This window comes from Sciurus carolinensis, chromosome X (genome assembly GCF_902686445.1).
Source record: "Sciurus carolinensis chromosome X, mSciCar1.2, whole genome shotgun sequence".
NCBI classification, from domain to species: Eukaryota; Metazoa; Chordata; class Mammalia; order Rodentia; family Sciuridae; genus Sciurus; species Sciurus carolinensis.
In genome coordinates this window covers 17,629,822-17,644,129 of record NC_062232.1, presented here as the reverse complement: position 1 = coordinate 17,644,129, position 14,308 = coordinate 17,629,822, and the positions used below count along the sequence as shown (strand labels likewise).

At 41.5% G+C, this 14,308-nt stretch overlaps 1 protein-coding gene across 1 annotated transcript in view; it reads left to right on the top strand.

Annotated features, from left to right (window-relative positions):
- Positions 1-370: 370 nt before the first annotated feature.
- The window catches only part of Sms (spermine synthase), a 54,002-nt gene continuing 40,064 nt past the window's right edge, over positions 371-14,308 (top strand). Inside the window, exon 1 of the mRNA XM_047536368.1 lies at positions 371-581. Coding sequence (XP_047392324.1) covers positions 533-581 — 49 coding nt within the window. The 5' untranslated portion in view covers positions 371-532. The remainder of the gene's footprint in view (positions 582-14,308) is intronic.

Sequence of the window (14,308 nt, the reverse complement as noted above, 5' to 3'; positions counted from 1 at the left end):
TGATAAGACTAATCCTAATGAGTTTAACTGAAAAGGCAAGCTGTACTTAAGAATACAGGGGTGGATCCTAGCATTTTATTTTCTTGATTTGGCAGAGAAATAAAAGGGGCCTTAGCTTGAAGGGAGGTATATGGGGAAGTGCATGGGGTGGGCCCCCCCCGGAAGTCGCGCTGCGCTGTTTAAACCTAAGGTGACCTAACGGATGGCGGGAGCGCCGGCCTGAGCCTGGGCTCAGGGCGCGGCCATTGGTGACGCACGCCGGGGAGCACAGCGCCCACGTTTCCACCATTAGTAAGGCCTCACACCCCGCGCTGCAAGTTCGGGTCTGGAGGCGTCCCGGCTCCCTCCCTCCCGGAGGCGGGCCCGGCCCCGCCCCCGCGCCCAGGGTCGCTCCCAGCGGCCCCGCCCACCTCCTACTCCTGGCCTCCCCCGGCGCAGCTCACTCCCCGCCGCCCGCAGCCTGACACGCTGCGCGGCCCCCCAGTCTTCCGCGGCCGCCTCCCCCAGGCATGGCACAGGGCCTCCCCTCACTATGGCAGCAGCAAGGCACAGCACGCTGGACTTCATGCTCGGCGCCAAAGGTGAGGGCGCCGGCCGCCACCTGCCCGGCCCTGGCGCTGCTGCCCCCGCTGCCCCCGCCACCCTTTGGGCTGGGGCTGGGGCTGGGGCCGGGGCCAGGGCCAGGCGGGCGCGCGCGGCGGGCTGAACAATGCGGGCGGCCCGCGAGGCGCCGGCGTCTCCCAGGCTGCCGCGCCGGGCGCGCTGCGGGGCCTCGTGCACTGGCGGTCGGGCGGAGGCCGCACTCTTGCTAGCGCCGCGCTGCTGTTCGCCCGGTGCTGTGTCCCGGCCGCAGTGCGGGGCCTGAAGGGGCCGCGTCGGGTGTCCGCCCGCTTCACTGTCCTTCCGGGCCCTGACGGTTCACCCACACCCTAAGAGGGCTCGCTACTCCTGCTCTTTACCAGGGGATCCCTTTCAGACTACAGGGCGCTGTCGGATCCCCCCATAGGGCGGGGGTGCAGGAGCGCGTTGGAGCTAGCGAGGCGTGACCTGCACCGCAGGCCCGGGCTGGGGGCGTGCGCCGCGCGAGGTTGCCCGCGCCACCTTTTCCTGTGCTTGCAGGCCGGTAAATTTCCCTCTTGGGGGCGGGGGTTTCCCCTCTTGGGGTGCTCAGGCTGGAGAAGGACCACAGCCACGCAGTGCTTGCAGGATTCTTAGCCGACTGCGTAGAAGACAGATCCCCCGGAAAGGGATAGGGGGGATGGGAAAAGGAAGCGATTATTATTATTGGGGGTGGGGAGGGATGAGGTCTGGGCGCGGGAATTATAACTCCCTTAATCAGAGAGGGCTCAGAAGGCAGAGCCCGCAACACCAGAGAGGGCTGGGAAAGTCTGAAATGTGTGCAGGAATTTTGAAGGGGAGGGGTGCTTTGCTGGCTTCTTTTCTTTGAGAGCCTCCAACATGGGAGTGGGGGTAGGAGGGATGGGACTGCCTGTACTTTTTCTGGTGGCCTTTAAGCCTGTGACTGTGCGGACTTGCATCTGCACTTTCCGTACGTGCTCCTTGGAGCGTATCTTCATACCTAGCGTTTTCACTAATTAGATGGAGTAGCCTTTTTCTGTTAATATTTTTTTAACACACTTACTTTTTGAACTTCTGGGGACCCACTTTGCATTTTCTTCAAATCTAAAGGATCTCAGATGACACAAGATTTAATAAAACAGGATTCAGAGCAACATCTAGGTTTGAGTCCTGCTTTTCCTGATTGGCTCACCATGTGAACTTGGGTTAATTTCTCAACCTTTCTAAGCCTCGTCTTCCCTGTGTGTGGGAGGGGGGTGGGGGATAAAGAAGGAACAGTGCACACCTCTTAGGATTCTCCTGGGGCTTTTACTGTTAAGGATCTAGCCGTAAACTAGAGTTGTTAGGCAACACCAGTGTATTTGGGTGATCAGAAGTGACTTGAAGAAAACAATGCATCTTTTAATCCCCACATTTCTTAGGTGAGGAGGGAAGGGAGACTGCTGGGGAGAATCTGGAGATGAAATGGTACTTAGGTGGTAGAGATGGAGGGGATTGAGATCACTAAGTTTTTGCTGAGAATTACCCTGACAGCTCTTGGGTTACGTCGTTAGTGGAGGTTCTAGTATATGCAATTGAGTGGTGAGGAGGAAGAGGCTTTATGGAGAAATTGTGGTTGAATGGATCATGGTCTCTCACCCATAAGGGCTGAGTCTGGGAAGTGTTCCTGATGTAAACACCTTGGGAACGCTGACTTATATTTGTGCAGCTTGTTTTTTTCTCCCCTAGGCTGTAGGGAGAGTGATCTCAGTATGGCCTGTGGATTCTACACTTCCTCAATCCTTTCTAGAGTCTTAAACCTCCTTCAGCTTATTTCAGGTATTGCCTCCTGAAATGCTGGCTCACAACAGGCTACTTCTTTCCTGTCTGTGTCCTCCAAGTGGGGAAAAAACCTTCACATGACTATAGGAAGCAAAAGGGAGAAAAATTTCAATGCTTTGAGCTGACACTGGTCAGAGAGGGAGAAAGAACCATGGGTGCACAGTTTGGAGGAGAGGAGGAGAAACTGGCAGGTTCAAAGTTGTCCAGTTGTGAATGTGACATGTAAATATAGTTGTGTGAAGAAAGTCAAGTAAAATGATGGGTGATAAAAAGGTGTGTAGGTACACATGTAAAGCAGGATACAAGGCTCTTAAGAGGGAAAGATCAAACATTAGCTATTAATATTTTAATTCCCCAGTCTGTTGTTAATCAGAGATAAGAAAGCTTTGATGACAAAGTGAAGAACATTCTAGAACAAATAACTTTGTGGGGGAATATGTGTATATGCATCTATGTCAGATCTTGAATCCTTACACAAAAGGAAAGCTGATTCTTAACTGTATTTCTGCCCCAGTCACTACATTTGGTGCGAAGCATTTCAGCCTTTCTGACCATATCTACATTTGGAAAATAAGGGGATCTGGCTAGACCAGAATCTTCTAAATTCTGTTCTCTTTCAAAGAGGGATACTTGGTGAGAAATCCACGTGTGAGGTCTCCATAAACGTTTATTTTAATTGATGATAATGAGTCAAAAGGCATTACTCTTGGCATGTGAATATTGGATGTGACTCAAGGGTGAGTCAAATGCCTGTGGAGCCTGGATTCATGTTCTTTTTTTCCCATTTGTCAGTAATCCTTGTAATGCTGTAGTTCCATGATGTGATTTTAGTGGAATTAAACTTGAACCACTTAGGTATGTTATTATGTTGCGATTTCATATAGCTTAGTTAAGGATGCAAGCCAGCTAGTACCCAGCTACTAGACCACCAAGATCAATAGTAGGTTGGGCCTGGTAGTGCTGTTTAGTGTTCTGGCTAATGAGGTAACCCAGACAATTATTTTTACTAAAAAAGAACAAAATAAAAAAAATTAAAAAGAAAGAAAACCTCATATTTGGTCATTTTATAAGTGAAGTATTGGACTCTGAGGACTCTTCAGCCCAGAAAACATTTTGAGATTTTTTTCAGCCTGAGGTTAACAAGAATAAATTCATTCCATGTCTCTATAGTTTAGGCATCTCTGAGTTAGTGGAGGACACATGCTTCGTTCCTGGTCCCTTATGCCCATAGGGTGCTAGATATGTAGAAGTGAGTGAGGTGCCCTTTGGAGAAGTCTCTAGGGGGTTGGTCAACTCTGGAAAGGTCTCCAATCTTGCTTTTTATGTCCATTTTGTTCCTTGGATTGGGCATATCTTCAAAGACGGATGTCTGGAGTTTGTATCCTGGAGACAGCTCTAGAACATGATAGATGGTTGGTAAATACTAATTAAATGGACCAAATTTATTTTACAATAAAGGTGGAATGCTGATTCACATCCATCAGGGGACAGCCAGCACATATTTCCCTTTTAGAATTTTGAGGGCAGGTCCTGAGTTTGGAAATGTGAAAGGATAGAAAGCTACTTCGGACATATGGACTTGGCAGAAAAGGTTTGGTGTAGGGACTCTTCTGCCATTGACCCTCATCAGGGAAACCTATAGACCACTTCTCAGAATAAGCATTTTAAATGCATAAAATAACCCAATTATTTAAAATATAATTTTCAAAATACAAAATCCCCAAATGTGATAAATATGCTGCTGTATTAACACACAAAATAGCAATATGGTATCAGCAGGGCTAATAACTTACATAATTTTGAAATAGAACTGAGAAAAATCAGCATTTTCAGCTATAATGTATATGTGACACAGAAGTCTGTTTTTTAATTGGTAATAATGACCAGGAGTAGTTGATAATGTATAGTTTTTGGCCTACAAGTATAAATGGAAAAAAGGTTGAATTTTGGCTAGTGCAAATAAGAATGTGTATTTTTTCCCACCCAAGTTCACAGACCCCCCCTGAATTGGGTCTCCTGGTCTATTGGGAATCCTTGAACTCCCAGGTTAGCGTCCAGGCTCAAAGGAGAGAACTGGGACTGCCTTTTCATAGCCTATGATCATATTGTAATTTTCTTCTTATGTGGAGTAGGTTTTCTTACCCAGGCTAGCTGAAGACAAATATCTGTTTTTTCTTCAAAGCATGTGTTTGTGGGGAAAATATATTAATTGCCTCTGGGACTAGGCATTGCCCTAATTGCATTACACATGATTTTAGATAATCATCACAACCCTATGGTAGGGGTTGTCTCCATTTTAAATATAAATAAATAGTCCCATTTAAATTTTTAAACTTTTAAGTGATATAACTGGAATTCAGGGCCATGACTGTTTGACTACAAAGTCTTTGCTGCTTTTGTAACTGAGAAGTCTATTATTAGTTTAAAGACATTGACCCTCAATGGGGGTGTTCCATCAACTGCTACCCTGTGTGGGGACATTTGACTGTTTGAGGAGACATTTTTGGTTGGCCAAACTGAGGGGGGTGCTATTCTGCTCTAGTAGATAAAAGTCAGGGATCCTGGTCAACATCTTAAAAATGCCCAGTATGTCCCCCCACAGCATTGAGAGCCCAAAATGTCAATACTGCCCCAAAGGTAAAATCCTGGTTTATGTTTTGATTAAGCATTTCAGTAATCTGGTTGACAAATCGTCAAAATTAACCTGCTCCTTCTTGGAAGTCTCCAGTATACGCATAAATTGTTAGAGAGGGAGGATGGGTCTTACCTTCCTCTAAAGGTATTAGGAACCCATGGCTTGGCCAGCACTTCCTACCCAGCTCAGCCTGTGGCTTGAGGTGACCCTTCCCTGATTTCCCGAACCATTATGCTCATCCAACAAGCTTCCCTTCTCCTGTGTATTTGGTGAGCTTCTTTTTGGTGGAAGCAGACTTTGTATGTTTTAAGTAGCTATAACTGTCTTAAGTATAAAACCCGAACAATCCATTTTAATTGCATTTAGTTTTTTTTCTTGTTCAAAAGTAAAAAGAGCATCTCTCCCACCCCCAACTCCTTCAGCCTTCTACTTATCCCCTATTCCATTACACTTTATCCCCATTGTCATAAATAACGTGCACCTGTGCTGTAGCTTTAACAATGGAGCCTTGGGAGTGGGAAATGTAAGCTTGGGCCATACTGTAGATTGAGTCTAATCACAGTCTTCTGTGTTTGTGGGGGGATTAGTTCCTGCAATTTGCATTTTTAATCATCTTCCAGTAATTCTGATGTTGATGAAAGTATAAGGACCACTGTAGGTGGTTCCTCCTTAAAAACACAAAAATTTATGCCAGAAACCTTTGACACACCCACCTCACTCCAGCTACCATTTAGTTCTTTCCTTAAGTCCTGTTGATTCTACCTGCTGAATGCTCTCAAATTCATTGCTCATCTGATTCCTGATGTCAGTTTCTTGGCCACAGCCTCCCATTTGTCTCTGTGTTTTGGGAAGGGATTAGTCATTAGGGACTCAATAGGACCTGTCCCTTTTCTCATTTTAAAACCCTCCTTTGGGTCCCCATTACCGCTGGATAAAGGCTAAACTCCACATGAACACAGAATATCCATTTCTACCTGGTTCTTTCTCTTCTCTCAACACACCTAAATCTCTTGCTCTGAGTCTCTCACTATACTTTCAAGTGGCCAGGTGGCTCCTGAACTCAGAATTGAATAACTTTGGGGCAAGAAATTTCTTTTGGTGCCTTGCATGAATCTTTTCTCAGTAATTATATTTGAAAATGTTTTATGTACTGCTTGGGTGAGGTCCTGGTTGGAGTCTGTCTTCCTTGATGTGTGCTTTTGTGTTACTGTGATTTTTTTTTTTTTATTAAGCTCTACTTTCCCCCAACTCTACAAAAGATTCTTAATTGCACCGATCATGCTCCAGATGACTCCAACCTGAATAATCTGGTGCTGGGAATTCATTTTGTGGACTTGCCATTAAAAAGTTACATAAACCATAATGATTCAATTTATAGCATAGTTCCTATGTTATACCCATTTCTTTAAACCAATATAAATAGCATATGGTAAAATTAGTTTTTAGTTTATCAGGTAGCCTCTTCTAGGGCTCATTGGGTAGTTTTCTCTTGTTCTAAGTGCTTTGGGAGAAATATTGACAGTTAACAAAAGTGACTCCATTAGCAAGGCCCTGACAGTGCCCATCCACCCCCTTGCTATTAGGGCAGAGATGCTTTTTCAAGTAATCTGAGGCTCTGCCTGAGCCATTATGGAGACCATTTTCCAATTAAATAACTGGTAGACAGTTTGTCTTGTGCTTTTTTTTACAGTGGAGGAGTTACCAATTTGGAATCTTTTCATCCCCTCAGTATATAATTAAATTGACTGTACTTGAATTGGCAGTCACAGGTCCAAGCCACCCTTATAAGATGAAGACTGAAGTGCTGTGGCCTTTATTTTATAGCTTTTTTTGTTTGTTTTCCATTGCTGGGGATGGAACCCAGGGCCTTGTGCATGTTAGGCAAGTGCTCTACCACTACTGAGTCACATTCCCAGCCCTATTTAATAACTTTGAAAAGTTAGAGCTTTTGGTTTCGGATTTGTTATCTGGAAGATTTGGAATTAATGGACTTTAGAATTTAAATTGCAACCATGGTTATACTAACCCTTTTCAGGTAAGGATTAGTTAAAAAATTACTGGACAGTTGAGTTGACACAGTGGTGCACACTGTTATCCCAGCCACTCAGGAGGCTGGAGCAGGAGGATCACAAGTTTGAGACCAGCCTTGGTAAGGAAAACAAAAAACAAACAAACAAAAAAAACTACTGGATTGTGGTTGGGTGTCTGTTTAAAAAGTGTTCAATAACGCTATTATTGAGTTTAGTTTTTGGAAGTCAATGTGTATTCTAGGCGTTTAAATCTACTATTTCACTGCAATTGTAACCCAAGCTTGCTGGTGTGTACTGTGGCTCCAACCACCATTTCACAGTAGTTTAATTATAGGCTCGGTTCTTTTGAAAAGGCAGGAAACCTCCTCAATTGAGTCTGCAAACCAAGTATGTAAACCAGCACAAATGCTCTTTTAAATCCTTACTGCTAGGCACTTTTCCAGATACCAGGAAAAACAACTCTGCAGCCCTAAGGTGTGGTGGGCCTGGATTTTATTAAATTGATAATGTTACCTGTGTTCAGGTAGAAGTCACTGAGGTAGTGACAGTACTGTGACCAGGCAGCGCAAGATCTCATCTGGAGAGGAAAGAGGCTAGACCATAATGCTTGCTGCTCCAGAAAATGAATTCACAGTCAAATTGGTAGGAAAAGAGACTTTATTCAAAGCCATCTTTGAAGGAAGATGGAAGAAACTTAATTGTTTCAAAAATTCCATCTCTGAAATCCCTGAAAATTGGCAGAGCTTTTAAAGGAGAAGAGGCAAGGAAGTGACAAAAAGATAGGACATGTAGATATGTAGATTTAGTTAGCATGCTGCTAGATAAGACTGAGTGGGCAATCTCCCTCTCTGCTCCCATTTTCTTTAGTACCTGTTAGGGTCAGGGGTTGCAGCTCCTTTAGCTTCCTTCTTTCAACAGAAGTTCCTCTTTGGGGATGGGGGTGGCAAATTCAATCTGTTTCACATGCCCCTGCTTATTTCATACCTTCGAACTTGAACTCGAGGGAATTGCAGCTTCTAGGTCACCTGCCTGATAGTTCATTGTTGGATCAGTGTGTAGAACTTGAACATAAGAGGTCAGATGCTTATTCCTGAAGGAGGCAAATTTTGAAATGTTTAATAGCTCTGCGGAAGGGAAGGACTTTAACATTAGTTTGCCAGAACTTGCTTTTTAGGACCTTTCAGCTGTTTATTTTTTGGTGGGGTTTGACAAGTGATGCTGCATGAATTTCCCATTTTGTTTCTGAATGATTTTCTCTGAAGCCAGGCATCTTGGCTTCCATGTTGCAGGAGCTTTCCTCCCTCCTCTCCGCTTCCTTTTTTTCTCTCTTTCTTTTTGTAGTACTGGGGATTGAACCAAGGGGTGCTCTACCACTGCGACACATCCATAGCACTTTTCATTTTTAATTTTGAGACAGGGTCTCACTTTATTGCCCAGTCTGGCCTTGAGCTTGTATTCCTCCTGCCTCAGCCTCCCAAGTAGCTTGGATTATAGGCGTTCACCATCACATACCCTGCTTCTTTTATCTGAGTGTTTCCACATTGGAGGGGAAGTGACAAGACAGTTTGAGTCAGCATCAGAAGAGCCCACCTTTTAGCCAATTTTAAGCAATAGAAATTTTTTTTGAAAGGTTAACTCTTAGACCAGAAAAATGCAAGGCAATCCAGTCTGTATAATAGGTTTGAATAAACACAACCTCTTTAGTTTTGTTATCTTAACCCCCATCCCTCCCCCAAAAGCAACTCTTCTGTACAAAGCAATCCTGTCTTATCTGTGTTAGAGTGGAAAGTGTCTGTCACCTAGAGTCCTTCTTATGTTAATTAAGGTTAATTACCATTGAGTAGAAAGCATCTTTAAAATTTAGGTACATTTTATAGAACTATAAAAACTTTGAACATAAGTTACAGTAATTAATATCATTTGTCAATTAGGAACATACATATGTGCTGAAATGTACTTTGTAAACTAAGTCACAACACAATGTAAATAGTTTGAGAAGAACTTTTTTAAAAATAGCCAGTCTTACACATATTAAAATCTTTGTCTTGAGATGGAGGATGAACAAAGCAGAAATGCCTCTTATTAACTACAGAGACATAACTCACATATAAAAATGACTACAAACAATATAGAAGGCATTATCAGGCTGGGGAGATAGCTCAGTCTGTAGAGTGCTTGCCTTGCAAGCACAAGGCCCTGGGTTCAATCCCCAGCACTGCAAAAAAAAAAAGAAGGCATTATCATCACTTTGAGAATTTATAACTTGGACAATTTAGTTACGCCTACAACAATTACAACAACATTAAATTCAGCCTCAGATTTTTAAAGTTTTATTGTAAACTTTACTAAGAGTGGTTTAGTAATTGCCAAACTTTTGGATCCTACTTATGAATGCATTTTAATCCCATCAGTATGTACAATATAATGCACCAGTAAAAAATGTGGGAAAAATGCATTTTAAAAATTGTTTTAAGGGTTTGTAGCTCAGTGGTAGAGCACTTGACTAGCATGTGTGAGGTGCTGGGTTCAATTCGCAGCACCACATAAAAATAAATAAATAAAATCAAGGTATTGTGTCCAGCTACAACTAAAAATATAAAAAAATTATTTTAAGTTTCTCTAGAATTTAAGCATTACTAGACTTTTGACACCGACAAGCACAAAATCCTTTTAACATTTTAAAAATGGAGTGGAGCACATTGTTGACTGATAGTTAATTAAAAAATTATATTTATATTTTTTGTTGTTGATGGACCTTTATTTTATTCATTTATTTATATGTGATGCTGAGAATTGAACCCAGTGCCTCACACATGCTAGAAATGTGCTCTACCACTGAGCCACAAACCCATCCCTGATAGTTAATTTTTGAAAGTACTGTTAGGCCAGGTGTGGTGCACACCTGTAAACCCAGTGACTTTGGAGGCTGAGGCAGGAGGATTACAAGTTCCAAGCCAGACTCAGCAACTTGGGGAGACTCTGTCTCAAAATAAAAAAAATAAATAAAAAGGACACGGGGGTAAAGCTTAGTTGGAAAGTGCTTCTGCGCTCAGTCCCAAATACCAAAAATTAAAATAAATTGAAAGAACTGTTAGGATTTATGGTCAATTAACAAACTTCAATTTTTAACTCATTTTAAAATGAAGTCATTCCAGAAATCAGAAACATGAACTGTACATAGGTCATTAGCATTTTAAATCATGTATTTTCTTTGGCTTATTTCAGAACTGGAACAAGGAAATAGGCTCACCTATGAATTTCCAAATCTGTTGAACAATTAATATTTTAGACAAACCATGAGTGGCATATGTAGGTATAAGCACTACACGCTTACTAAAAGAAAACAGAACATTCTAGCTCTGGATTAAGGTTTCCTTGTAAAAATAAAATAATTTAAAAAACTACATTTTTAAGAATCAAAAATGCCTCCCCTATATATTTAATTTACTAATTTCAATAACTATCATTAAGTTGCATGGAAATCAAGCATAGTTATCATTTTAAGTATTTTTTTTGTGTGTGTCAAAAAGGTCTTAAGAGATTGCTATAGAAAACACTAAACACTATATCTTTTTTTTTTTTTTTTTGTACTGGTGATTGAACTCAGAGGCACTTAATCATCCAAACACTTCCCCAGCTCTTTTTATATTTTATTTAGAGACATGGTTTCACTAAGTTGCAGATGCTGGCTCCCCATCCTCCTGTCTCAGCCTACTGAGCCGCTGGGATTACAGGTGTGTGCCACCACACCTGGCTAACACTATATCTTAAATATCTGGAGACAGATATTCTAATTGCTTAGTAGACCAGAAAAATTAGCTGCTAGATTTTAAAGACATTCTTATGTTTAAATTGCTTATTACAGATTTGCTAAAGTCATATGAATCAAGAGACATTTGGGAAAATTTTCTAAGTCAGTTTGGTTCCATGCAAATAGAAAACATGTGCATACAAAATATAGGTATGTACAATAAAATTTTAAAACTTAGATTTAAAATTTGCTAGTTTTTAAAGTCAGACTTTTTTGGGGCTGAGATTATGGCTCAGTGGTGGAGCACTTGCCTAGCATGTGTGGGGCACTGGGTTTGATCCTTAGCACCACATATAAATAAATAAATAAAGGTACGTGTCCATCTACAACAACAACAACAACAAAAAATTAAAAAGTCAGACTTTTGACCTGATATCGAAAGCAATCTGTTAAGTCCAATTTGCATTTCCACCTTTGAGACCAGGTAGAAAATTTACATCTTAAAGACCAAGGGCAGCAAAACTTGTAGAACGAGTTTCCATTTCAGAGATGGAAAATACCTCAGAGAAAATGAAAAGCCTCAATTAGACAAACAAAAGCATATATAATTTAAGGGCACAGAATGAAAGGTGAATTCACCAAAAAGAAAAGAATATCATGAGCCCAAAGAGACTGCAGATAAATTTTGTCCATTTTTTGTTTTGATAGAGGCCCCTCTGATAACTGAAGCAAAGACTATACCCTGGAAGTGTTTTGGGTCAGTAAAATGTGTCACTTTTAGAATTTCTTCCACTGTTTCACTGGTGGGCTGGAGAAATCCATCTTACATGTCATGGAAAAAAACCCACACACTGAGGGGTGAAGGGGGTTAGGTGTGGGTTCACCAAACCCTTATTTTGTGCCTTCAGGATGAACTTCTCACAGTTTCTTCCAACCCAGTAACGGGGCATGTTCTTCTGAAATGCAGTTTCCCATGCCAGTAGATAAATCTGTTGCTACAGCCATCAGAATATAGCCTGTCAAAGCCACTTGTCAAGTTAACAAACAATATGAAACAGTTGTACTAAATTAGCATGCACTTTTAGATATATAGGCCATGATGTAATCTTTTTTCCAAACAAAATTGAACAAACGAACAAAGGAACACTCATCAAACCAGTGTAATTGTTGGAAAATTTTTGTCCTCTGAATTTCATCTTATTGACCAGGACCCAAAAAGCAAATGGCTTAGAACAGTTACTCAAGCTCCAAGCATCTTAAATTCCAAATGCCTAAATAACCCAGGTTGTTTATTGCTGGTACTGCAAAATGATCCCCACTCAAGGTCCAAAAACCTCAACTGGTGGTGATAAAAATCCACGCCGTGCACCCTAGTGGGTCTACCAACATTGACCCATTCATTTTTTCGAATAATCTCATTTTCCTCACCAATTAAGCAATATTTAAAAGAAAATTTTTAGTTGTAGATGGATACTTCTTTTTTTTAATTTATTTATATGGTGCTGAGGATTGAACCCAGTGCTCCACACATGCAAGGCAAGTGCTCTACCATTGAACCATAACCTCAGCCCTAATTAAGCAATTTTTAAGCAGCCAAAGTTGCATCAGGAAGGAAAAAGACAAATCCCCTCAGGATTTAATATCTCCAGGCAGCTGTGGGACCCTTCCCAATCATTCCAACTGTGAATTAGGCTAGTTGCAAGAGTGTTTCAGCCCAAAGTCCTTTCTTCCTCCTGAGAGATTGCTGCTGGCCTGAGTTCTTTTGCTCAAGGCAGGATTTTACTCCTATCTGGCTTGCCAAAACTGTTACTGGATAGCACAAGATCCTGCCAGGGGAAGAAAGAAGCTAGGCCCTGACACTTGCTGCTCCAGAAATATTTGGAGTCAGATTGGTGGGAAAAGAGATTTTATTCAAGGCCAGCGCTGAAGGAAAGTGGAAGAAATGTACTTGTTTCAAAACTTCCATCTCGGACTGGGGATATAACTCAGTTGGTAGAGTGCTTGCCTTGCAAGCGTAAGGCCCTGGTTTCGATCCCCAGCACCGCAAAAAAAAAAAAAAAAAAAAAAAAAAAAAAAAAAAAAGAAAAAAGAAAAGAAAAAAAAAAAACTTCCATCTCTGGGCTAAGGATGTAGCTCAATGGTTAAGCACCTTTGGGTTCAATCCCTGGTACCAAAATGGAACAAAACAAATCTTCCATCTCTGAAATTCCTGAAAAATAGCAGAACTTTTTAAAGGAGAAGAGGCAGGAAAGTGACATATGGGCAGGAAGATGTAGATAATGTAGATTTAGTTTAGTCTGCACCTAGATAGACCTGAGTGGGCAATCTTCATCTCTGCTCCCATCTTCTTGAGTGCCAGTCAGGGTCAAGGATTGTGGCCCCTTTAGCTTCCTATTAGGAAGTGGGGTCGGCAGGGTGGGGGCGGTGGCAAATTCAGTCAGTTTCAATACTGGTGATCAAATGCATTTATGTTTTAAGCCAAACTCAGAAGGAGTTGGTAAGAGCCAGTAGCATGTTCTAGATTTTCTGAGCTGACTTGACTCTGACTCTGTCTCTGGGTAGTTTAATGTGCATCTTAATTCCTCCCTCTCCATGAAGGTGCTAATGATACCAAAATCCCACACACTGCATTTGTTGGGTGGGATGGCCAATAAAATGTTTGGAAGACTGTCAAATAATACATAAAATACTTAACACTAATTGCAATACTTAGGGCCTAGTACTTTGAAATTGTGCCAGTGGATAAAGATGCTCAATTATAAAGAGGTGCGAATGTAACTTAGTGAAAGATTTGGAAAGTTCTGCTGGCAAGAGAAGAGGTAGAAAATAATAGTTGGCCTGTGATTTGAAGGCTTGTCTACTTTGTTAAAGGGCTAAGTAATTAAAGCAGAATTTTTAAAGGATATTTTATTTTTTAAGGTATCACTTAGGTGTTTGTGTTACTTGACTACCTTTAGAATAGAAATCTCTCCAGTAACAATCCCCAGCAATTTTTAGGACATTGTTATGTTTAATGTTGAATTGTGTCTTTCAGTAAGACTTCAGATCCTAATGGCCAAATAAGACTGGAATGGGCATTCCAGATTTCCCTCCTGACCTTTGATAGAGATGAATATAGAATGTTTCTGAAACTTGGTTCAATGAAGAACCCTTTTTCTTGAAGTATTTTTGGGACTCATGCCGTGGATCATTCTTTGGGAAACAGGTGACATAGGTTTTATAAATGGGGTTTAACATTGGATCTTTGAACAGTATAATGCTGAAGCTAAGTGGCTCAATTCTGAAATTTTAAGAAAGAGGGTCACAGGTCTTTCTATACATATATTTGGTATTCCTAAGTGGGGTTTTTCTAGTCTAGGGCAGGTCTTGATGTTGGAGAGAGGAAAGCATACCATCACCTTAACTCCCTTTGGTATGAGGTGCACGAACATTATAGGGCTTTTATAAAAAAGCACCTTGTGAATGATAAGTTGTTAGTGGAGTTCCTATGAT